Here is a 24,413-nt window from a genome sequence, read left to right on the forward strand (position 1 = left end):
CTCACCGCTGAGCAGACCACGTCTTTATGCTAAGCTAAATCTAATTTTGTCTCGATCGTAACACATTCTGGGCGACTCGTCTCTGTCCCTTAAAGGCCTCTGAATCCTGCCTCGCTGATCCAGTTATGTCCGTTTAGTGCCGTTCGCTCGTCCTTCCCGTCCCACTTTGCACGTTGCTCGCTGTTTTTAATCTTCCTGAAGGTCTCTGTGATGTATCTGTAATCCCGCTGAATTCTTGTTGCACCATATTAAGAATCTACCCGGCCTTACATTCAAACTCCACGACTGGCCGCATTCCAAATGTGAATGAGTCATTTCAAGGTGAGTGGGACGTCCTGTTTCCTGACCTGACTAATACCCCCCCCCCCCTCCATCTTCTCCATTTTCTACCTCGTCTTTTACTTGCTTCTCTGGCTTAACTGTAATTTCTGTCAAAGTTTCGGCAGAGAAAATGAGCCGAGAGAAAGTTTCGGCAAGCTGAACCGAAAGTCGGAAGTGATGACTCAGCAACAATGATTAGATCCGGACTGCAACCATCAGCTAAAAATGGCTTCCTGACCGATTGTGACGTCTCGTCGGGCTGCAAATCTCTTTGTGTCCCGGTTTATAATTATTTACACGAACAATTATTGTGCTAATTATATTGAAATGGTGAACGTATTACAACTTGATGTTAATAGCAAGAATACTTTCTGTAAGAGTCCGATTGAATCTGCCATAAAATGACAAAAAGGCCAGGAACTGAAGGGCATTCACTTGATCGATATTCATTCAGGACATGGCGATCAGAGGTCTCATCAATTGATCATATTTCCAAAATACAACGTTCCATTTGGCGTAAAAGAAAAGTCTCCGGCTAATCCGTCTCGATGGAAGTTGTTAGAAATCCGTAAAAACGACTTTAACTGTGCAGTTTGACATTTCCCTGACAGAGGAGCTACTGTGGAAGGAGTGCTGATGGCACAGTCCTGGATTGGGGCGGGGGGGGGGGGGGGGCTGCTCCTCTTGATATTTGGGATCCATTATGTGTGGAGGAGCCGAGTGTCTGCATGACCGGGGCAAGCGAGCTAGACGGGACATAGCGAGGCACTATTGTGTGAGGAGGCGCATAAAGAGGAGGAAAAAGAGGAGAAAAAGAGAGTGACAGCAGACAAAAAAGACTCGGGGAAGAAAGAGCAGGAGGTGGGAGGGGGTGCATGGGAATGAGGGAGTGGAAAAAGAGAAGAGTGAAAGAGAAATGACTGGAGGGGCTGAGGGATGGAGAGAGAGGTGAATAAAGTGAGAGAGAAAAGAATCAAGGCAAAGGAGGAAAAGAGAGGGGGGGGGGGGGGGGTGTCACCCATGGCTGCCACTCATCACTCACAGCCTAATGACGCTGGTTTTTTCCTTCTCCTGCTTCTTTTCCGTGGGAGCGGGAGATCGGCCGGCGCCCAATCACACGGGGTCAAACAGAGTTCACATCGTCCAGGTGGGGCCGTCATCCGCCGGGGAATGTTCACGCACAGCCATAAGGATCGTACACTGGGGGGGGGGGGGGGGGGGGGGGCGTCCGTGAGGAATTCTTATGAGGAAATACGATTAATAGATCAGGGATTAATTTGAAGCTCGCTCACAAGGAAGAACAATTCCTCTCCGACGTTTGTTTTCTCGGAATATAAATCCCTCCGTTGCTTCCTTCTGTGATTGGCCTGATTCCTGTTCCAGCATTCGTGTGTGTGTGTGTGCGTGTTTGTGTGTGTGTGTGTGTGTTCAGCTCCACTTGTCCTCTCACTCATTCCCGTTTCTGGGAAGCATCAGCCATTTAAAACTCAAACGGCAGGATTTTTTTTTCCCCCTCGCTCTGCTCCTCACACCAAATTTGGGGAACAGCTGGGGAGGCCGTGACGATGATTTGTCTCCTCTGCCTGTCCGCCTGACAGGTTTAGAACACAAGCACACACACACACACACACACGCACGCACACACACACACACGCGCGCGAGTACACAGACACAACATAGTTGCATAGCCCTTATAAGAGGCCGCGTTCTCAGGGCGCTGCCAAAACACTCCGATTTCCTTTAGCCCCGGCGACCATACATCAGCTCGGGGCCTCCCAGCCCGGATGGCAGGGGCTGACAGAATGACATGTGTCATTTATCAAACGAGAGGCGCCAGGCCTCGGGAAAAGAACAGACCGCCGCGTGACAAAGCCCCCCGAGAGCCCCCCTGCACTCGCAGCGAGGGGAGCGTGTCATGGGATAGACGCAACACACACTCACACACAAGCAGAGGAAACACCCAGCGAGACGATACAACCAGCGCACATATCCGAGATGAGTGTGTGTGTGTGTGTGTGTGTGTGTGTGTGTGTGTTTGGGATTTTTAACATACTGGCACCGGAGTTACAAACGCAAACCCACACGTGTGTTTCCCCTGCAGCAGGAGGAGCTGCAGCCAACGCTCCGCCGGTTGCCAGCTTGTCTGCGTGCCCGTCCTCCTTAATGAACGGTCACCGGCTCCCGAAAGGAGCGCTCCGTCTCCTTTCTTTCATATCCACGCCACCACATACTCTCGATATCCCTCTTTTCACCTCCATTATGTCCTCCTCGCTCCCTCTTTCTGTCATGATCCCCCTCCCCACCCCCGTTTACTCTTTCCATAGCCCGTTCATTTGTCTTCATGAGCCTAATTTATTTTCTCTGCCAGATGCAAGCTGACAGCCATCAGTCTCCCTCCCACACACGCACGCACACACACACACACACCTGACCTCCCGAGATGCCGACAAACATGTACGAACAACTGCACATAGCTCCATTCTGGCTTTTTATTCATTCACTGTGTATTTATTACACACACACACAGCCTGAATTACCTCACGCTGCTCTGAGGTCAGCGCTGCATTCACATACCCCCGGTTTTACCCCCCCGTCCTCCACCCCTTCCAACCCCCTCAAAACCCTCCCATTAACATTACTGAAGATGGATGTGTCTTCATAGTGGAGATTGATTGCGGATATGGAGTTATAGTGCCGTGTGTGTGTGTGTGTGTGCGTGCGTGTGTGTGTTAGATGGAGGGCACTTTGGGAGGCGGCATTGGGAGCTGAAATGTGAGGGAGGCAGGCTTTGCTCTCGTTTCCAGAACCTTCCAGCCGTTAGTTGTCTGTCTGCAGTCTGATATTGTGCTCCGTTGAAGGATTGCTTCCTCTCTTCCTGTCTGACTGTGAAGCTGTTCATAGCCATTGTGTGCTTTCACACACACACACACACAGATGCAATTAGCCCGAAATGGCTACTAATACTAGTCCACTTTAAGAACCCGGTACATAATTTACCGACGTTCTCCGGGGACCCCTCTGCGATTCCTAATCCCTCCTCCCATCCTATCATTTCTTCTTTTGTTACTTTATTGCCATGGTCATCAGAAAAAACAGGGGGGGGGGGGGGGGGGGTAAATCTCCTCAGGAGCACAGAGCTTATGCTTTTTGTTCTATTTTTTCTTGTCCCGCCCCTTTGCGATTCATCACGCTTTAAATCCTAAACCAGTGTTGAAATGAAACAGCACAACTTTGTTTAATGGAGCGCCAGACGTCGGCACTAAGTCATCACTTGAGCGGGCCAGAATGAAAAACAAAATGTGGCGATGCGTAAAAGATAACCGTTTTGATGGCGCACAATTGCTGGAATTTCCCTGGTGACATGCACATTTAAAAGCACTCAAATGTTTGGGGACATTTGATTGTCCCGAGCAGCCTCCTTGCACGGAGGGTGTGTGCTTCTAATTAATTTCCCTGAAGTGACTTGATGGTTTTTACAGTACGGATTTCTTTGTCTGTCTTTGTTTATGTTGGGGGGGAAAAGGATGCGAGGGGAGTCTCTGAGGTCTCGCTCTGTTCAGACCTGCGTTGCGTATCTGGTATTCGCTCGGGCCGTGGGACGGTCTTTGCAGAGAAGAGTCTGTCTGTTGGAGAAAAGTCGCACCTTCTGTTTAAATAATGAGCTTTTGCGACCAGATCGTTTCATTCAGCGGCGTCTGTCCCAGTTTAACATTGATGAACTTTGACAAATGAATTTGCGGCGGTCACAAATAGGAAGCCGCCTCGGCAGCGCCGACCTCTGACGCGGGGGGGTCAAGAACAAAGGAAGCTGTAATTTATAGCCGCGTTGCATCAGTCGCCTCAAAAGAGAGACTTGAAATGAGCCGGGATTCAACGGTCCATCGGACTGGGCTAGCTTATTTTGTCTCGCGAGCACAGGCTAATCTATTCAACAACTTCTCCGCTATCCTTGAGAAATCCTTTTCTTTACATGTGTGTGGGTGTGTAGGTGTGTGTGTTGTTATACGTCGAGCGCGTGATTCATTTTCATTCAGTAACTGACGGAGCGTTTTGTTCTTCATAACCGAATGATCCCACAGTAAACTGGAAGGGCGGCAACCTGAACTAGCCCTGGCATGTTCCTGGCTGGCTAGCTGCTAGCAGTTAGCATCTACGACCAACTGAACATACCCAGCTCTGAGCGCCGGTTTTATTTTAATGACGGCTTGATCGAATATTAGATGAGATTATTGTCTTACTGTGAGGATTGTGAGTTTGGGAGGCAAGACACCCCCACACTCTTACATATTATTATTGTTATTGGTTTAGTTGAGATATCGACATGCAGGCAATATACATTGACGGTGTATTACCGACATCCGCCACAGGAGGGAGTGTACTGCTAGGTGAGCACGCCTCACAGCGCTCATAGCAGCAACAGAGGCACGCAGAGCGCTTGTAGAATGCGGTGCAGGAGAACGATGGCGCATGTAAATATGTTGTTTGCATCTATATTACAGGTAAGCAGATATAACATGTTATTAATAAGCACATGTAAGTTTAGGCAGAGTCACAGAAGGGGAAAGTCGGCCGTTTGTTCCCATTGCGCATGTGTAAGCAGGTATTAATTGTGGTTAGCCATGTTAGCATAGTAGCTAAGCTAAGTGTTTACCTGTGATAGCGTGACCTGCGAGGATGTGAAGTGTGTTTATAATAGTGTTAGATAATTATAGTCTGTGTAACTGGGGAAAGGGAGTATATATATTTTATAATTAAGGGGATTGTATGTTAAAAGGTATTCAGGGTTATGTTTTATACTTTTGCTAGGTGAGCACGCCTCACAGCGCTCATAGCAGCAACAGAGGCACGCAGAGCGCTTGTAGAATGCGGTGCAGGAGAACGATGGCGCATGTAAATATGTTGTTTGCATCTATATTACAGTAAATTCATTTCAAGACACACTGAGTCATTTTTGAAGTGTGCAACAAAATTGGGGGCTCGTCCGGGATCAGCGGTGCAACTGGAAAGACGGAGTGAGATTGCAGAGTCAACACAGAAGCCATGGAGCTGGAGCAACTGCAGGACCAGCTGAGTGAGATTCTGGTGCAGTTACAGTTTGAACAGCTACAAGAAGTGTGTTTGCATGCTAAAATCTCCACTGAAAAACAGACCAGAAAGCACACGCTGATCAGATTAATAAATAAAGCGGCTGACACAGCTATTGAAGATGAGGAAGAGGAGGTGGCACATGAGTTTCTGGTCCGCTTAATAGCAAGTGCGAAGGAAGCAAGAGGAAGTGATGGTCAATCACAGGCAGCAAGTGACAGTGACAGTCGAGATGCTACTGCGCTTGCCAACTTACAAGAACAATATGCAGCATTGCAAGTAAGTTTCCAGGCTTCCACAAAGAAAATAGAGGAGGAAATGAGAAAGCTTACTAATAAAGTAAGTAGCCAGGAATCAAGTCATGTTCTGCCCCAACCAGCCCATCACTTAGTTGCTCAGCCACCTGAAGTAACCATAAGGAGAGAGTTTAAAATAAATGGCCAAATTGGAGAAAGGGGCCAGAGAGACAAGCTGTCTTACTCAAACCTGGTGCATCAAATTGACATGGGACTAAAGAAAAATCACAGTGAGGCAGAGATTATTGAAGCTGTGGTTAGGGCCATAAACCCAGGCCTAAATCTACGCGACATGTTGGAGATTAAAGCAGACCTCACTCTTTCCCAACTGCGCACAATTCTGAGAGGACACTACAAAGAGGATAGCTCCACTGACTTATATCACCGCCTGATAAATATTACACAAGACAGTAATGAATCACCACAGAACTTTCTATTCAGAGCAATTGAGCTAAAAGAACGACTCTTAGCATCATCCAGGGAGCCTGGCACTGATGAGCAGTACAGCGCTGAATTGGTGCAGAGGAAGTTTCTGCGGGCTGTGGGAACTGGACTGATGAGTGACAATTTAAAGTATCAGCTCAAGGCTTACCTGGATGATCCAGCAGTCACTGATGATGTGCTGATAGCCAAGACAAATGAAGCAGCTAGCATTGAGTGGGAGAGGCAGCAGAAATTCAAAAGGAGCACCAAAGAATTGAGAGTAAGGGAAGTGAGAGCTGAGGCACAGACAATCCACGAGGCAACAGTGGGAGCAGCAGGTGGGCAGGAACGTTCATGTGCAAAAAGTAAAGTTGTTAAAGTTCAACCAGCTTTGTCTCACACAGAATCTGAGCTCCTGGATGCCATTAGACAGCTGAGAGGAGAGGTGGAAGAAATGAAAAAAATGGTGAATGAGTCTTCTAGGCCTCCTCCCCAGCAACAAGCAAGCAGAAAACGGGGCTGCAAAAACTGCCAAGACAGCAACAGAGGTGAGCAATGCGACCACTGCTTCAAATGTGGACAAAGCGGTCATTTATCCAGGGGATGCAGAACTGGAAGGAGAACGACAGATAAGTCCGGACAGGTTGAGATGTCAGCTAACACGGTGACACCCATGCCAGCAGCACCTGTAGATGAAAGGAAACAGGATAAATTGCCCAGAGATGTTTACAAGCTCATCACTGACAGCATCCAGCATTTGGAGGGAAAAATAGTGACTGGAACGCCGAATACAGCATTACAGAAAAATGAAAGAGTCAGTGTTAACCTTCTCTCCCCAACACAAAGACAAGGCTTGCTCAACCTCATTGGGAAGAAATATATAATCACCTGCCTATTGGATGAAGTGGAAACAAAAGCATTGTGGGACACCGGCTCGCAGGTCTGTCTCATAAATGAGAATTGGAGACAAGAGAACATTCCACACACCACAGTGAGAAGCCTCACAGAGATAATTGGTCCAGGCATCCTGGATGGAAGAGCAGTGAATAAAACACCAATCCCATTCTCAGGGTGGGTTGAAATTAAATTCAGACTACCCTCTGTAAGTCCGACACTTCTGGAGCTGGTAGTGCCAGTTTTGGTATCTGAAGAAGAGGGGGTGGGAGAAGAACCAATAATTGGGTACAATGTGATTGAACACTTACTGCAGATGGGTATAGACCCACCACGTGCGGTTAAAGAGGCAGTCAGTGCAGCATTTTCTTTTGACAGTAAGAAAAGTGAAGTGTTTCTCAGAGTAATGAAAAATGGAGATGATGGACTCGGGAGTGGCATTGTGAAAGTGGGTAAAGACAGCATGACCATCCCTGCAGGCCAGACAAAAGTAGTGAAGTGTAGTGTGAGAACAGGTCCACTCTCAGATCCCCAAGATGTTCTCTTTGAACCGTGTTCACTTCCGCAGCTGCCAGAGGGTTTGATTGCAGAACAGGGTGTAGTACACTTATACAGAGGCCCCTGGTCCCGTCTGACTATGCCAATTACAAATAGTACTGCTCATGATATACTGCTGCCTCCAAAAACCATAATTGGGAAAACTCAACCAGTAAAGACAATATACCCTGCACAAACCGAACCAGCGCAAAGACGGGAGACAGAGACGATGATCCAGAGTACCACAGAAGTGAACACACTAGTTACAGAAAAGATCAAAGTGGAACAAAAAGACAAACCGGAGAGTGGCAGTGGCAGTAACTGGGACCCTCCGGTTCCCCTCAGTCATCTTTCCTTAGCACAGCAACAGCAGGTCAGACAGCTTCTGCATGAGGAGAGCGCAGCTTTTGCTCAGGATGAATATGATGTGGGAACTATACCATCACTGCAGCTTAAGATCCGTCTGAATGACCCCACTCCAGTTACACGAACCTATGTATCAGTACCCAAGCCTCTTCATAAAGAAGTGAAAGAGTACCTGGAGGATTTGTTGAACAGAGGCTGGATAAAGAAGTCTAAGTCCTCGTACTCCAGTCCCATTGTCTGCGTGCGAAAAAAGGATGGCAGCCTCCGCTTGTGCTGTGATTATAGGGAGTTAAACAGGAAGTCCATCCCTGACCGTCACCCAATACCCCGCATACAAGATATGCTGAACAGTTTGATGGGAAGTTCTTGGTTCTCAGTCCTGGACCAAGGAAAGGCCTATCACCAGGGCTTCCTGGAAGAGTCAAGCCGTCCTCTCACTGCATTTATCACACCCTGGGGCCTGTATGAGTGGGTGAGGATCCCCTTTGGTTTGTCGTCTGCACCTGCAGAGTTTCAAAGGTCAATGGAGGAGTGTTTGGTGGGATTGCGGGATGAAGTATGTTTGCCTTATTTGGATGACAACCTGGTTCACTCCAAGACATTTGAGGACCATCTTCACCACCTGAGAAGTGTCTTGCAACGTTATCAGAGTCATGGAATCAAGTTGACACCAAAAAAATGTGAGCTTTTCAAAAATCAGTTGAGGTTTCTTGGCAAGCTTGTTACAAAAGACGGTTACACAATGGATCCTGCAGATGTCGCTCCTGTGCAGGCACTGAGGCAAAGGACACCCACCAACATAGGAGAGCTAAGGAAGTTATTGGGATTCATTTCATATTATCGCAGTTATATTCCAAACTTTTCCCGCATAGCCAAGCCGCTGTATGACCTCCTCTCCTCAGACAAAACTGAAAAAGGGAATCGCAAACCAGTAGATCGAGGCAGAAAAAAACAAAACAATGGACAGCTGCCATCATCTTACCCAGTTAAGTGGTCAGCTGAACATCACCAAGTACTCTGTCAGCTAGTAGACTTTCTCTCTCAGCCACCAGTGTTAGGATATCCTGACTTCGAGCAGCCATTCGTCTTGCATTGTGATGCTTCACAAGACGGGCTTGGGGCGGTGCTTTATCAGAAACAACAGGAAAAGTTGGTAGTAATTGCATATGGGTCCAGGACTCTAACTGCACCAGAGAAAAACTACCACCTTCATTCAGGAAAGTTGGAGTTCCTGGCGATGAAGTGGGCCATATGTGAGAGGTTCAGGGATTATCTTTACTATTCTCCACCATTTGTAGTATACACTGATAATAACCCTCTCACATATGTGCTCACCACAGCAAAACTGAATGCCACTACTCATAGGTGGGTCGCTGATCTTGCTGACTTTCAGTTTTCCATCAAGTACCGTCCTGGCCGAGCTAATGGGGATGCTGATGGTCTGTCACGCATGCCTTTGGATATGGAGCAGTACATGCAGACATGTACGCGAGCAGTGGCGCCAGAAGTCATGAGCAGTGTGACTCAGGCAGTGTCTGTTCAGTCGCAGGAACCTGAACCTTGGTTGTGCCCAGCAACCATCAACCAGATATTAACTGGGAACGAAGATGTAGTGATGTCAGCAAGGGCAGATATCCCTAAGGCGGTTCTCAGAGAGGCCCAAAAAGAGGACCCTGTTATTGGCGAGATACTGAAATATATTGCCACTAACAAGTGGCCAAAAGGTGGAAAGCAATTGGACAACAAAATAGCTGCCCTGATGAGACAAAAACAGAGACTGCACATTGCGGATGATGGACTGCTGTACCGTAAAACTATCAGCCGTTCACAGCTACTCCTTCCTAAGAAGTTCCATCAGTTGATTTATAAAGAACTTCACGAAGAGATGGGTCACCTTGGAGTAGAGAGGGTTTTGAATCTCATCAGAGACCGCTTTTATTGGCCGTACATGCAGAAGGACATTGAGCATTATGTCACTCGGGTATGCAGCTGTCTGAAAAACAAGCGCCCTAATAAACCAACCAGAGCGCCACTCACTAACATCGTTACCACCTATCCTTTTGAGCTAGTTTCTATTGATTTCTTGCATTTGGAGAAATGCAAGGGAGGGTATGAATATATCCTTGTTGTGATGGACCACTTCACGCGGTTTGCACAGGCATATCCGTGTCGAAATAAAACTGCCAAAACGGCTGCAGACAAAATATTTGGAGATTTTGTGTTGAGATTTGGATTTCCCACAAGACTTCATCATGACCAAGGAAAAGAATTTGAAAACAAATTATTTGCCAAGCTTCAAGAATACAGTGGAGTCACAGGGTCGCGGACCACACCATACCATCCACAGGGGAATGGCCAGGTGGAAAGGTTCAATAGAACACTATTGGCCATGCTCAGAACTCTACCGGAGACTGCCAAAGCAGATTGGAAAGCATCCTTGGCTAAAGTGGTCCATGCTTACAATTGTACACGTAGCGAGGCCACTGGTTATGCACCTTACTTCCTGTTGTTTGGTCACCCACCCAGGCTTCCCATTGACCTCATGTTTGGCCTCACCCCTAAAAATCAAAGCTCATCCCACCAAGAGTATGCTGAGAAATGGAGGTTGAGAATGGCCGAGGCATACAGATTGGCCTCAAACTCAGCTGGCAAAGAGGGGATACGAGGTAAAACGGCTTATGACAAAAAGGTCTATGGTGCAGAGTTGTACCCTGGATGTAGAGTGCTGGTCCGAAACCTAAATGAAAAAGGAGGGCCAGGGAAGTTGAGATCATTCTGGGAAGATCAAGTGTATGTGGTATCACAGAGAAAACATCAGGACAGCCCAGTGTACGAACTGAAGCCAGAGGGTGGCAAAGAACGTGTCAGAATCCTCCACCGGAACCTCCTGCTTCCATGTGACTTCCTACCGGCCGCAACACCTGACGTACCGATTGAAACACAAAGGAAACGAAAAGGTAAACAAAGACACAGGGAACCAGAGGACAGCTCTGAGGACGAAGAGCAGTGGATATCTCTCAGTGGATCACAACCAAGAGATTATGATCAGTTCCAGAGCCATCTGAGGGCAGAAGCTCCCGAGTTCCACCCAGACAACGAAGCAGCAGCGACTGAGGATTTTGTCAGTGAGGAGGGAGCAGAGCAACAACTGCCACTGGTTGAAGAAGAAGTGACACCAGAAGGGGTAGTCGAGACATTAAACACAGAGAGTGAAGAGGAGTCTCTCCAGTCTGCTCCCAGTGACCAAGACGATGCTGAGCAGCTACCTGTCAGAAAGAAGAGATATCCTTTTCGTAATAGGAAACCGAGAATGATATTCACATATCACGAGTTAGGGCAGCCTTCTATGTTACATGCCTAGACAGTGAACTTCAGGATAAGTAGAATGATGCTATGCAGTTAACGTAAGGCTGTAGAAGTTTGTTGTGTTGAGATAGGGTTATGATTTAAAACACCGTTTGTTCAAGAGGTGTCCGACATGGAGGTGTACAGTGATAGTTATGATGAAACATGTTATTGAAAGGGCGGGTTACTACTATGTTGAAGTACCTTACTCTCAGCAGAGATGCAGATACCCGTGTACGATGCGGAAGTAGCAGTGGACTGTCATAGTGCACGATGACAGCTGCTGCATTCATGTGACATTAACAGGAGATCGGTGTCATATGGTTCACTGAGGACAGTGCTGCATCTTTATGGACTTATGGACTGAAGAATGCTGACTCCTACTTAGAAGTCATCTGCCTATATGTTATGCATATCAATGTGTGGACTCATGATTTCATAATGTGAACTGGTACTCATAATGTCGGGACGTCATTACATTTTGGAGGGGAGAGTGTGAGGATTGTGAGTTTGGGAGGCAAGACACCCCCACACTCTTACATATTATTATTGTTATTGGTTTAGTTGAGATATCGACATGCAGGCAATATACATTGACGGTGTATTACCGACATCCGCCACAGGAGGGAGTGTACTGCTAGGTGAGCACGCCTCACAGCGCTCATAGCAGCAACAGAGGCACGCAGAGCGCTTGTAGAATGCGGTGCAGGAGAACGATGGCGCATGTAAATATGTTGTTTGCATCTATATTACAGGTAAGCAGATATAACATGTTATTAATAAGCACATGTAAGTTTAGGCAGAGTCACAGAAGGGGAAAGTCGGCCGTTTGTTCCCATTGCGCATGTGTAAGCAGGTATTAATTGTGGTTAGCCATGTTAGCATAGTAGCTAAGCTAAGTGTTTACCTGTGATAGCGTGACCTGCGAGGATGTGAAGTGTGTTTATAATAGTGTTAGATAATTATAGTCTGTGTAACTGGGGAAAGGGAGTATATATATTTTATAATTAAGGGGATTGTATGTTAAAAGGTATTCAGGGTTATGTTTTATACTTTTGCTAGGTGAGCACGCCTCACAGCGCTCATAGCAGCAACAGAGGCACGCAGAGCGCTTGTAGAATGCGGTGCAGGAGAACGATGGCGCATGTAAATATGTTGTTTGCATCTATATTACAGTAAATTCATTTCAAGACACACTGAGTCATTTTTGAAGTGTGCAACATTACCAAATTATTAAATGGCTTTCTGGGTATCGGACTTTGGTACCAAACACCACAACGAACAAACAAATGGGTCATTCAGTAGCACACGTTGTGAAGCTATTTAAGTTAGCTGCTAGTTAGCCCTGCTGAACCTTAATTTGTTTGTTTATTTTTCCAGTTTTTATGTTTTGTTCCTTGGAAGTGCAGGAATGTCTGACAGCGTGGAGAAGGTTGATTGATGTCTTATTGTGCAACCGCTCTTGGCCAGACGGGTTGGGTTGTGACCCCGTCTTGGCCCTGCGCTCCCTCGCTTTCGTTCCTTTTCTTCGCCTCCCTCTCTTCGTATCTGCCTTCGTCACTCTTGCTCACACTCCGTCAGACTCACACACTTCATAAATATACTGTACGTGTGCGTTCAGCCACTTCCTCTTTGCACTCCCTTTCATTATTCACTGTTTACTTTCCTCCTTCCTCTGGTCACTTTGGTTTTTTTAGTCACTTCAGGACAGGATATTGTCCCGTGAGTCATTTGATCAGGTTTTATGAAGACCCCCCCCCCCCCATTCATTCAGTCCGGAACATGGGAGAAACACTTCATAAAGACTTTAAAAGACTTCACATATTGGGTTCACAAAACCTGTTCTTACCAAACCCGAAGAAATTCACCAGAGACCAACCTAGCCGAACCACCAGGCCTGTTTTTGCCGACCACAATTTTCTGCTTCTATTCTCCACACAACCACAGTGATTTATGGTAATTATCCATCTTTGGGGTCATCCATCAACTGGTTGTTGCTAGGCGATGGGAGCAGCTGTTGTTCAGTTGGAGGAAGCGCCACCGTTAGGGGCAATGCAGGTGAATTCAAGAGATGGAATCTATGAGGAAAGATTTAGTTAACGTGTTGGCTCTGAAATTCATTCTTTGATATAAACAAAACACTTTCTTGTCGAGGAATGGGCCCCAAGTTAAATAAAGACATGCGAATGTCTCCGAACTTCAAACACAAGCACTGTATCAGGGATCCAAAGAAGGGACAATATTTGTTGTAAAAGAATCTGGATAGCAAATGGCATCTGTCGGCGTTGATCCAATGCTTGGCCTCGACTGAGTAAATCGCTTTCGCATTGTCTTTAATTAGCATTAGTAATGCTTTATCTGTGCTTTGCCTGAAAACAAACCAGATGGTATGAAATGTATTTGCAGCAGTAGAGCGATGGCTGATGACTGGGTGTGGGCAGTTTGGCTGGAAAAGCGAACAGAGAAATGTGGAATCTGCGGCGCCGATGATCTAATGGCTGTTGTTTCGTCTCGGAAGAAGCAGGCACTGACTGTTCAGGGAAAAGGTGATTTATGGGCCACGGCATGTCAAAAGCAGCTGATGAGAGATATGAAGGAACGGGTTAAAAAGCCAAAAGCATAAAAGAGATAAAGGAGAAAATAAAAAGGCAATTCAAGAAAGAACTGAGAATTATTTTATTTGTGGAAAAAAATAGCTGCAGGTCTCCATATTTGCGTCTTTCTTTCATTTTTTTTTCATCTATTGCTGGAGCAGCTATCATTTGGCCTGATTCATACCCGCTGTGCTCTTAGTGGCCTAATGAAGCTTAGCCAGAGGTAAAATGCGCTGCCTGTGTGACCCATTTAAAAAGGCTATTAGCATAATATGAGTTCAAGTAATTGCAAATTACTTGAAACATATGTGAAGGCCCTCAGGACCGTCGCAAAACTTTAGGAAGAGGTAATTTTGCTTAATGTCTTTTTTAGAAAGAATCTAAAGTACACAAACTATTTGCAGCAATGGAGAAAAATGTGAAACATAATTTGCACATGTAGCTACAAGCGTTGTGTTTCCTCTGACCAGAAACGCCCCTGGCAGCTGAGAAGGTGGATTTCTATGACGCAAGCTATTGTGCCATATGGTGGGGTAGTCCATGTGGGTAAGAGGGGGGCGGGTCGAGGGGCTGTTAGGTTGGCTTTTATATGTCTGGGCTGCTAAAAATTATGGCTAATGCATGGTAGTCTGTTTCTGAGAGGTAGCAGCGCCACAAATCAATTAATCGATCAGTTCCATCTGGCACCTAAATATGGAATGTAGGGGGGAAAAATAGATCATCTATATTTGTAAATACTGAGGGATTAAGTACCAGGAAATGAAACACTGGAAGCAACTTTTTTTTTTATAATTTCCTCCAAAATGCTCACTTTTCCAGTCCCTGATTCAAACAGCGTTATCGCAGCTAAGCTAAGCTAGTTCACTAGTCCCGAGGTCTAAAGTCCAAAGAGAGCGTCTGGTCCGGCGAAACCAGAACCCTGGAGGGGAAAAAACGGCAGGAGTGAAGAAGACTGGGAAGAGCAAGGAAGGACAGAGATTGCCTGACATACTAAGCATTCCCATAATTGGCTTTTCTACATGATAGGACAGAGGAAATAATAATGTCATTTTATTTACAGCCTTCTCTCTTAGGAAACGCACACACACACACACACACACACACACACACACGCCATGCAGGTCAATGACACACACTGATCAGGGGTGAGTGGCAGGGAATGGAGGGGCCGGTGACAAAGCGAAACGGGAGAGAGAAATAAGACTGCCATGCCAGGGCTCCTATTTTGAAGGGCCGATAAATGGTGTGAGGGAGGCTTCGCCGGCCGCCCCGCTCCAGAGGCGGCGCCTGGCAACGCGGGGTAAATCAGCGGGGTGAAAGCTGGCGGAATTGGACATTAGCACTATAAATGAGAGCTGGGATTGCCCTCTTCTGTGAGACAACATGAATAAATGAAGGTTTAGAGGGGAAAGTGTGTTTTATATGTGTGTGTGTGTGTGGTTGTTTATCGCCGGTACCATGTCAGGCTGAAGTTTTCTCACCCTGCTTTATGTTAGAACCCAACAGAACGTCCGACTCCTAGCAACGGACGCAGGATTATTTGGAATGTTTTGGACAGTTAGTCACACTCAGTGTATCATCAAACTGGGATTCTCTATTTTAATGCTTTAGTTTCAATACTAAAAAAAAAAACTTTTTCAATGGCAATGTAAAATATCTTCAGAGAAGCAGCCGCGCGTTAAATCCGGTTCAAACTGGAAATATCATGACAAAAGGAATATTCAAAATTGTGTTTGCAAGTTTGCCTTTCTAGCTAACAACACCGAGCGCGTACTCGTGCTGCACAAATGTACAAATCCTACTATGGCGACGCCATGACTGCCCTTACTCCTCCTCTGATTGGCTTGGTATGTCAATGTCATTTCTCATGTAATTTTGTGACAGAAATCTGTCAACACAGAAAGCAAGGTGTGTGTGTGTGTGTGTGTGGCACAGCTTCCTGTCCTGGTGGAAGCATGTAGTTTTTGTGTGGGTGGGCGGGTGTGGGGAGGATCTCCCACTGTGGTGTCACCTGTCTGCAGCAGGAAATCCTGGACTCAGGGCACAACAATAGTGACAGGCTCCTCTCCAGACACAGATGGCTTTGCTTTCCCCCCCGCCAGCCACATTGCATCTCGGCGTGCACCTGACACAGCGTGACACTTGACACACACGCGTGATCAGATCAGCCACACACACCTTATATGCACCTACAACCTCGCGCACACGCGGCAAAAATGTCGTTGCGTTCTCTCCAATGACGTTTCGGATGTAGTTTGTTGGATGTTGTTGAACTAGTTTCACCGTCGTGTTTCTTTTCCTCACACACACACACACACACACACACACCCCCACATACACACACACACCTCTTGATCGCTGGACTAAACACATCTTTTCTCCTCTCTTTTCAAAACTTCCCCTCTTCTCCCTATCCTCCCTGACAGCACAAAGTGGGCTTACGTTTTTGACTGACAACCACAACAGACACCTCTCTGCCCCCCCCTCCTCCACCCACGTTTAATCCCCTCCCCATCCCTCTCTCCCTCCCTCTCCTCTTCCTCTTTTGTTCTGAGTGACGCTCAAAAGCCGCCATGTCAGCATCTTTTCCATCTCTGATTGCCTTATTAGCCGGCGGTGGCACCCGCAGCTTTCCTGACACAGATGGTGAAGGAAGGAGGTTGCGGTGGGGGATGCTGGGAGGGTGGCTGACTTGTGTTTGTTGTTGTTGTTTATTTCCCCCCCCCCCCCCCTCCTCGGGCTTGTTTTTGCGTGGACACTGACACCTCGAGCTGACGCTGACACACTGCTGACGCCGATGCCTGTCAAGACAACATAAGGGCGGTGGCAGGGAGAGACTACAACCCTAGCGTTGGCGCGCTTTCCACGTGTGAATGCGCGCTTTGTCTTTAACGACTCGCCACATTGACTTTGAATGGGTTCAGTTTAGCGTTTATTTCAGCGCAGTCGGCTGCATCTTGATTCCGAGGACATGACGGGTTGAAAGAAAGCAACGCAGTCGCATTTGCAAATGTTTGAAATGGTCTAAATTTGGGGGGAATGATTTCGCTGCGGCCTCGTGTACGGTGCAGAATTTGCAGCGAATGGGGGAAAACCAGAATGAGAGTTGTTAAATCGGGAACACACAGACATACACACTTCACACGCATGGAAGGCAGGGAGAGTTGCAGCTGTTGGACTTCCAGTTTTTCCCAGGCAACAGAAACTGGCATCTCACAAACAGGTATTATGTCCATTCAGATTATGGGATAGAGAGCTACATGCTGTTTGAAGCTTGACAGCACATCTGCCTCCTCACCGGAGAGTGATTCTGGCACCTCAGACAAAGATCTGAGGATTGGGGGGGGCGCGCCTTAGAGCATTTAACCCTCTAGTTTTCCTTCTCCCCTCTCTTTGTTATATTTATCCCCTCAATCTGCTTTTTATCCATCAGCCATTGTGCAATAATTATCCCTGGTAATTTCTCACTTTTGTCTCGCTCTGGATTAAAAGGATTTATAATGCAGATTTAAGTGGAATGATTTGTGGAAATCGTAGCGAGCGGGCAGCCATTTTCTATTGATAGTATAAATATCTCCCTGTTCTTTTTAAAATGGCACATTTGAAGCCGAGAGGACTCGGGGAGAACAGGCGGTAACAACACAGCTTGCCGTGTCCACTGGTCGTTTTCTTGCATCACGCTGTGAGGACTTCCACAGCCGATGCCAAGTTGACTCTAGCCAACCATGGCTTGGCAAGACGATGAAGCTGGCAACTTTCTCCGCTGTCTCTTACTTCCGTAGTATGTTTGGCATGTTGAATGAAGAGAGAAAAATCACAGTCAAAAATAGATCTTTAGTTGCTATCCTGCTGCTAAATGCTCTTCGTAGGTTGTGTTGAATTATCTTGAATTTGCTGATAAGGGAGAAAGTTTTATATTTGATGAATATGCTGAAATGTTTGTGCCTATGTAGTAAATCCAATGTTACCACCCGGTAAAACATCAGAGGGATCTTTAGTACAGTGATCAATGAGACATATTTTCCACTCTTCTTGATATTTTTTTGGGGGGGAAAGGAAATGTCTGCACTTCCGCTGTGTTGATCAGATCTCACCACGTGATTAATAACAACTGTCTCCTCGCACAATTTGCTCTCTGTGTAATTGTAAAAAAATGTGCTTGTTTTTTGGTTTTTCAACTGGGCAGAAAAAAAAATCTGTCACTCATTTTTGCTTTCTTGCTGAGGTGCGTTGTTCAATAGCTTCATTACCTAGAGCAGAGAAGAGTACTATTTGTCATTGTCAAGATATGCATGTTTGCACTTTATTATCACAAGCACATGTCCTCTGTGGGGACTCTTGACAAAAAAATTATTCAGGATCACTGCACATACCGCCATCGTATTGTAAAGGTGGTAGATGCATAATTGGTGCCTTCTAATTTATCAAAAATATAGGTTAAGAAAATAAGTATCTAATGTAATTTTCCCTCTCTTTTTTTATGTTCTAGCTTATGGACCTGAAGATGAATGTAATGTGGACAAGACTGAGGAAGAGGAGCATCTGCAAGATGACGGGCTTTCCATGGATGGTCAAGATGCAGACTATCTTTTTAATGACGATGACGAAGGAATAGATCATTATAGCTCCCAAAACTCTCCAGTCAGCAATGGAACTAATCCAGACGCTGGTTACGCCTCTCCACTCAGCACCACAAGTGATCAGCTGGCGGACCTTAAGACCGCATCTGCCAATGATCAGGACAAAGTAAAGGAGAAGCAAGGGGAGAGCCCAGAGTCCATCAATGGTCTTTCGCTACAAGACAGTCTGGCGCAAATGAAAGCTGTCTATGCAAATCTGATGTCTGATGCCTCCTGGTCCAGCATTGCTTTGGACATGCTTAAAAGTAAACAAGGAAACAATGATGCAGCTAGCAATGGCAATGGTAGCAGCCCCAAAGGCAGCAATGGATTTCTGAACAGTCACATCCATTTGAAGAGCAGATGTAGTACTAGCAATGCTTCAATCACAACTAATATTAACACCAGCAATAGTGCCACCAGAACAGTGTCAAGCAACAGCAACAGCGGCACCAGTGCATGTTCTGGCAACACAGGAGGATTAGCCTATGACTGGCACCAAGCAGCGTTGGCCAAAACCTTTCAGCATACCCCATACCAACTCCTTCCAGAGCCAAGCCTTTTCAGTACTGTGCAGCTTTACAGGCAAAATAATAAGCTCTATGGTCCTGTGTTTACAGGGGCCAGCAAGTTCAGGTGCAAAGACTGCAGTGCAGCCTATGACACTTTGGTTGGCCTGACAGTGCATATGAATGAGACTGGCCACTACCGTGATGACAATAAGGATGCAGAGGATGATAGAAGCAAGAAGTGGTCCAAGCCACGCAAACGTTCTCTCATGGAGATGGAGGGCAAGGAAGATGCCCAGAAAGTTCTTAAATGTATGTACTGTGGCCACTCTTTTGAATCCTTGCAAGACCTTAGTGTTCACATGATCAAAACAAAACACTATCAGAAAGTGCCTCTCAAAGAACCAATGCCAGCCCTCACCTCTAGGCTGGTACCCCCGACCAAAAAAAGAGCCTTTCAAGACATGATGCCACCAAGTTCGCCAGAGTCTGTCTCATCTGGTGTTCTGCTAGGGGAATCCCCCAAAGACCAAAAAGTTGGCAATCCTTATGTCACTCCAAACAATCGATACGGTTACCAAAACGGTGCCAGTTACACATGGCAGTTTGAGGCACGAAAGGCTCAGATTCTCAAATGCATGGAATGTGGAAGTTCGCATGATACCCTGCAACAACTGACGGCCCACATGATGGTCACAGGGCACTTTCTCAAAGTGACTAATTCAGCCTCAAAAAAAGGTAAGCAATTGGTTTTTGATCCCATTATTGAAGAGAAAATTCAGTCAATTCCACTGCTGCCGACTACCACACGACTCTCAGCAACCAATGGAAAGTCACAACCTGACTCACCAGTGCAGCCTAGCAACCACGATGAAGATGATGAAGACAGGAAAGATGAAAAGGTCAAGGAAGATCAATTAGAAAAAAGAGAACCTGAGAAAAAAATAAAACAGGAAAAAGAAGACCCACCTGAAAAAAATCCTAAACGCGGTAAGGCCAGAACTTACCAATATCTGAGAGAAGAAGACTTGGAGACACCTAAAGGGGGCTTAGACATCCTTAAGTCCTTGGAGAATACAGTTTCTAGTGCAATAAGCAAGGCCCAAACAGGCACACCAACCTGGGGTGGCTACCCTAGCATTCATGCTGCCTATCAGCTCCATGGGTCTTTAAAGTCTACCTTGACATCAAGTGCACAGGTTCAACCTTTGTTCAGCAACAACAGTTTTAAGGTACTGCCCTCTGATTTAGGCACTCTGATACATTCACCAAATAGCCCCTCTCCACCACCAAGTCACAAGAGCAACATGCTAGCAATGGAGGAGCTAGTTGAGAAAGTGACAGGGAAAACATCTGTGAAGAATGAAAAAGAGGAAAAACCTGTGGAGAAGTGCAGGTCTGCAAAGTCTCCCTTGCCAAACCTTAAAGACAAAAAGATTTCACCCAGTCTAGAAAACATTGCAACGATGGTGGCAAATGCTGCACTTCATGTCCAGACTGAGTCAAAAGGCAAAGAAGAGGAGCAGATGGAAAGTGAAGTCGAGACACAGATAAAGAGTGAGATTGATTCCCCAATTAGACCCATCAGCAATGGTTGCAACAACCTGAGCATCATCACAGATCACTCGCCTGAACAACCACTCGTGAACCCTCTCAGTGCACTGCAGTCTATTATGAACAACCATTTAGGTAAAGCTTCAAAGGTACCTACCCCCTTCACAGATCCGTTTGCAATGCTTTATAAGATCAATAGCCACTCTGGTCAGATGAAGTCAGCAGAGCCTATCAGTCAGAACTATGACGATAACGAACAGCCCATGGACTTGACAAAATCCAAAAAACCCAATGGAAATACCCCTAAGGGTATTTCTACGCCAACCAGCAATGATAGAGTGATTAACAGCAAGACAGTTTTCAAAAAAAATTCAGAGTCTTCAACTCCACCCCTAAGGGAGAATGCTTTGATGGATATTTCTGACATGGTGAAAAATCTGACGGGCCGTTTGACACCAAAGTCTACAACCCCTTCTACTATTTCTGAAAAGTCAGACCTTGATGGTTGTACTTTTGAGGACACCTTGGAGGAGCTGTCTCCCATCCAAAGACGGAAAGGTCGACAGTCTAACTGGAATCCCCAGCACGTCCTTATTCTCCAGGCCCAGTTTGCTTCTAGTCTTAAGCAAACAACTGATGGGAAGTTTGTGGTTAGTGATTTGGGACCACAAGAACGGGTCCACATCTGTAAATTCACTGGTCTATCCATGACTACTATCTCACATTGGCTGGCCAATGTAAAGTACCAGTTAAAGCGGACAGGGAGCACAAAATTCCTGAAAAATATTGACTCTGGCCAACCTCTGTTTTTGTGCGGTGACTGTGCTTCCCAGTTCAGAACTCCCTCTTCCTACATCCACCATTTGGAGTCCCACCTTGGGTTTACCCTGAACGACCTCTCAAAGCTTTCCTTAAGTTTGATAGAGCAGCAGTCGGTCAGCAGACTAGAGGACAAAACTCGTAGTCCCTCTGGACTTGCAGAAGAAGAAACTGGCTCAGTATATCAGTGCAAACTGTGCAATCGGACATTCGTGAGCAAACATGCAATCAAATTGCACCTTTGCAAAACACATGGAAAGTCACCAGAGGACCATCTTATCTTTGTGAAAGAGTTTGAGAAACAGTGAAGAAAACATTGAAAGCATGACAGATTAATGTTGCACTATAGCTTTAAGCCACAATCTGTCATAATAGATAGTGCCACAACTGTGTTGAGAAATGCAACCACAATGAATTTGTGAAGAAAACGCGGTAACTTTAATACCACATACAATAGTTATTATGTTATCCTCAATGACAGCGCCTTGAACTGCAGAAGCTATAAGCCAACTTCTAAAATAGAATTTTCCCTACCAAATTTGTAAGCAGCCATGGCACTATGTAGTAACTGACTGATTGTTGATTTCTCAATGCACTGCATTTTATCTGAGCCTTTGGGAAACGTCCATCTGTTGTTTTAAAACTGGACCATACTCTTTTCCTTTTTTTTACCGTTTACCGTTTTGGAATTATTCTTTTTTGAGATAAATATATTTCAACAGTCATACAATTTACAAGACAATTTGTGCATGTTAAATGTAAAACAGTGAACATATTGTGTCTAATGACATTTCAATCGAAAACCAGTATCCCTGCTCGAATAAATTACGGATATAAATGTTTAAATGAAGGTATTTGGTTATAATGCGAATAATGAGAAGATGATTTCAGCACTTTAAGGAAGTGTAAATTGATGAAGAAATGCTAAGGTAAAATTACAATACATCTCTCTTTTGAGTATTTCCTTGATCAATATGGCAATATGGAGAACTATGACCTTGTTTTATATTTGCCATTAAATCACAAAAATTCTGACAAAATGTTCTTAATATTTTTCTCCTTAGTAAAACATAATTTCCCAGTGCTTTCAACATGTACAGTATTTGTGTTTGTAGGCTACCAATTTTATCATTGTGAATCTACAGCTGTAAAAATAATGAAGTTTAAAACTTATTGTATGAATAATCAGCAAGTATGTATACATGTATGTTGGCATATCTTGCTCTTCAACATTATTTGTACTGTGTGCATTTTTATAATGTTATTTCCTAGCAAATATGGACAGGGGATGGGGGGGGGGGGGGGGGGGTTGTCTGAAACTACAGAATATTCCTGGGCCACAATGTCTGTTTTCAGTGAAAAGAAGGGCCCACAATGTGGTTTACATAAAATGGCTGATACATGATACTGTACATAACATTGTAAACAGAATTCTCACCCAACGATAGATTTCCAGATTTTATCGTCAACCTTAATATTCAGAATTCATTCCTTAAATCTCAGTTGTAAAATAAACTCCATGTCCTGGAATTAACTGGTGGTGTTATTTTGAGTGTAAAATCCTGTCAGAAATCACGTTTCCTACTGTACGCTCTTACTCCCGTGACCTGCAATGTGGAAAAGTGGAAGAAAATGGATGGATTCATTGAGGGAATTGAGCTAGCTAAGCTAGCTATACTTAGCTAAGCTAGCTGGTATCTGCCTGTGCTATTGTTAGGGATAAAGTCTCTAACATCGTGTTATTAATTTTCGCACCGAAATGAAACAGGCGGACACTAGGTTTCTTTCCTCTCTCTTGCCGCCCGGACCAACTGGTCCGGCGCACGCTTCCTCAACATACTGTTTCCGCTTCCCAGATCACTTTTATTGACAAAGTTCATGGCTCCACCCCTTGACCTAGTGACATCACGATACCTTCAGGGCGCACAACATCGCTGCCCACCAGATGGGGCTGTTCTTTTCCATAAGTTATATTAAACAATGACACGAACAATGAAAATATGAAAACAACTCTTAACAGCTATACAGACATGCTAGCATTTAGCTCACTTTAGTGTTTATCATCTTACTCTTGGAAACGGAGCCAAATTAGCAAGTTCATTAAACTCAAGGGAGCTGCTGATAATGGAAGAACTTTCCAAAGTTATGTACATTATGTCTGCTGCATTAATGAACGAGCAAAAACTGTCCATCTTTGTTAATGACGACATATTTCACCTTGCCTTTATGGTTTGTTTTCATATGGTGTCAGAAATCGTTCCTATTAACGTGAAGTTTTCAATTCAAGCAAGTGTGAGCAATTTCAAAACTGAGATGTAATCCCTTTTAGGGAAAAGCAGTGACTATAAAGTTGTCACGGAAAATAAAAAAGGCTTTGACTTGGGTTTAGAGCTAAGCTTACAGTTCAGCTAGTGAGACACCTGATAAAAGAGGCCGTGGCACGTCTCCGGCGAAGGTATTTAAGTCGACATGCTCCCACCCCACGCGGCTCTTGAACACTTGCCTGAGGCGTTTTTCCCAAGAAACAATAGACTTCCAGTGCCGCACGCTGTGTGGCGAAGAAACTCAGGAAGCAGCAGCGAGAAAGGCAAAGGGGAGTCGCGTGATATGTTTGAAGGCAACGAGCATGACCGACTAATTTTGTTGGAAAAAAGGACGGCTCAAGAGAAATAAACAGTAAGCAGGACGAGGACTTCTTTTCATTTGTGTTTTTTAGAAACTAGTTTCTAACAAACATATAGAAATGTATTCTCCAACTGTTCTAAATGTCCCTCAACTCAGGACAGTAGCAGCATCTCCAACGTCCTGCAGCAAACGCAGCTCATTTATACTCCATTGTAGGCAGATGAATCCGTGTCAGATGCTGCGGTGGTGAAAACGTCTGTCTTCCCCTACGATGTCACGCGGTACTGCTCGTTTCAGCGCTGTTGCTCTGTTCATTCTAAATGTATTCAATCTGAGCACGTTGCAGAACTGAATCGGGTTAGGTTTAGGGTGAAGACATGACTCATTTCGCCACAACGTGTAAGAAAAAAAGAAGCTGCACATGGT

The 24,413-nt window shown here is 45.4% G+C and overlaps 1 protein-coding gene across 1 annotated transcript in view; it reads left to right on the forward strand.

Moving 5' to 3' along the window:
- Positions 1–21,836, forward strand: part of LOC137903385 (teashirt homolog 1-like) — an 83,038-nt gene extending 61,202 nt beyond the window's left edge. The window contains exons 3-4 of the mRNA XM_068747536.1: positions 14,745–14,761; positions 18,351–21,836. Coding sequence (XP_068603637.1) covers positions 14,745–14,761; positions 18,351–21,670 — 3,337 coding nt within the window. The 3' untranslated portion in view covers positions 21,671–21,836. The remainder of the gene's footprint in view (positions 1–14,744; positions 14,762–18,350) is intronic.
- Positions 21,837–24,413: the final 2,577 nt, after the last annotated feature.

This window comes from Brachionichthys hirsutus, chromosome 13 (assembly GCF_040956055.1).
Source record: "Brachionichthys hirsutus isolate HB-005 chromosome 13, CSIRO-AGI_Bhir_v1, whole genome shotgun sequence".
In the NCBI taxonomy this organism is placed as follows: Eukaryota; Metazoa; Chordata; class Actinopteri; order Lophiiformes; family Brachionichthyidae; genus Brachionichthys; species Brachionichthys hirsutus.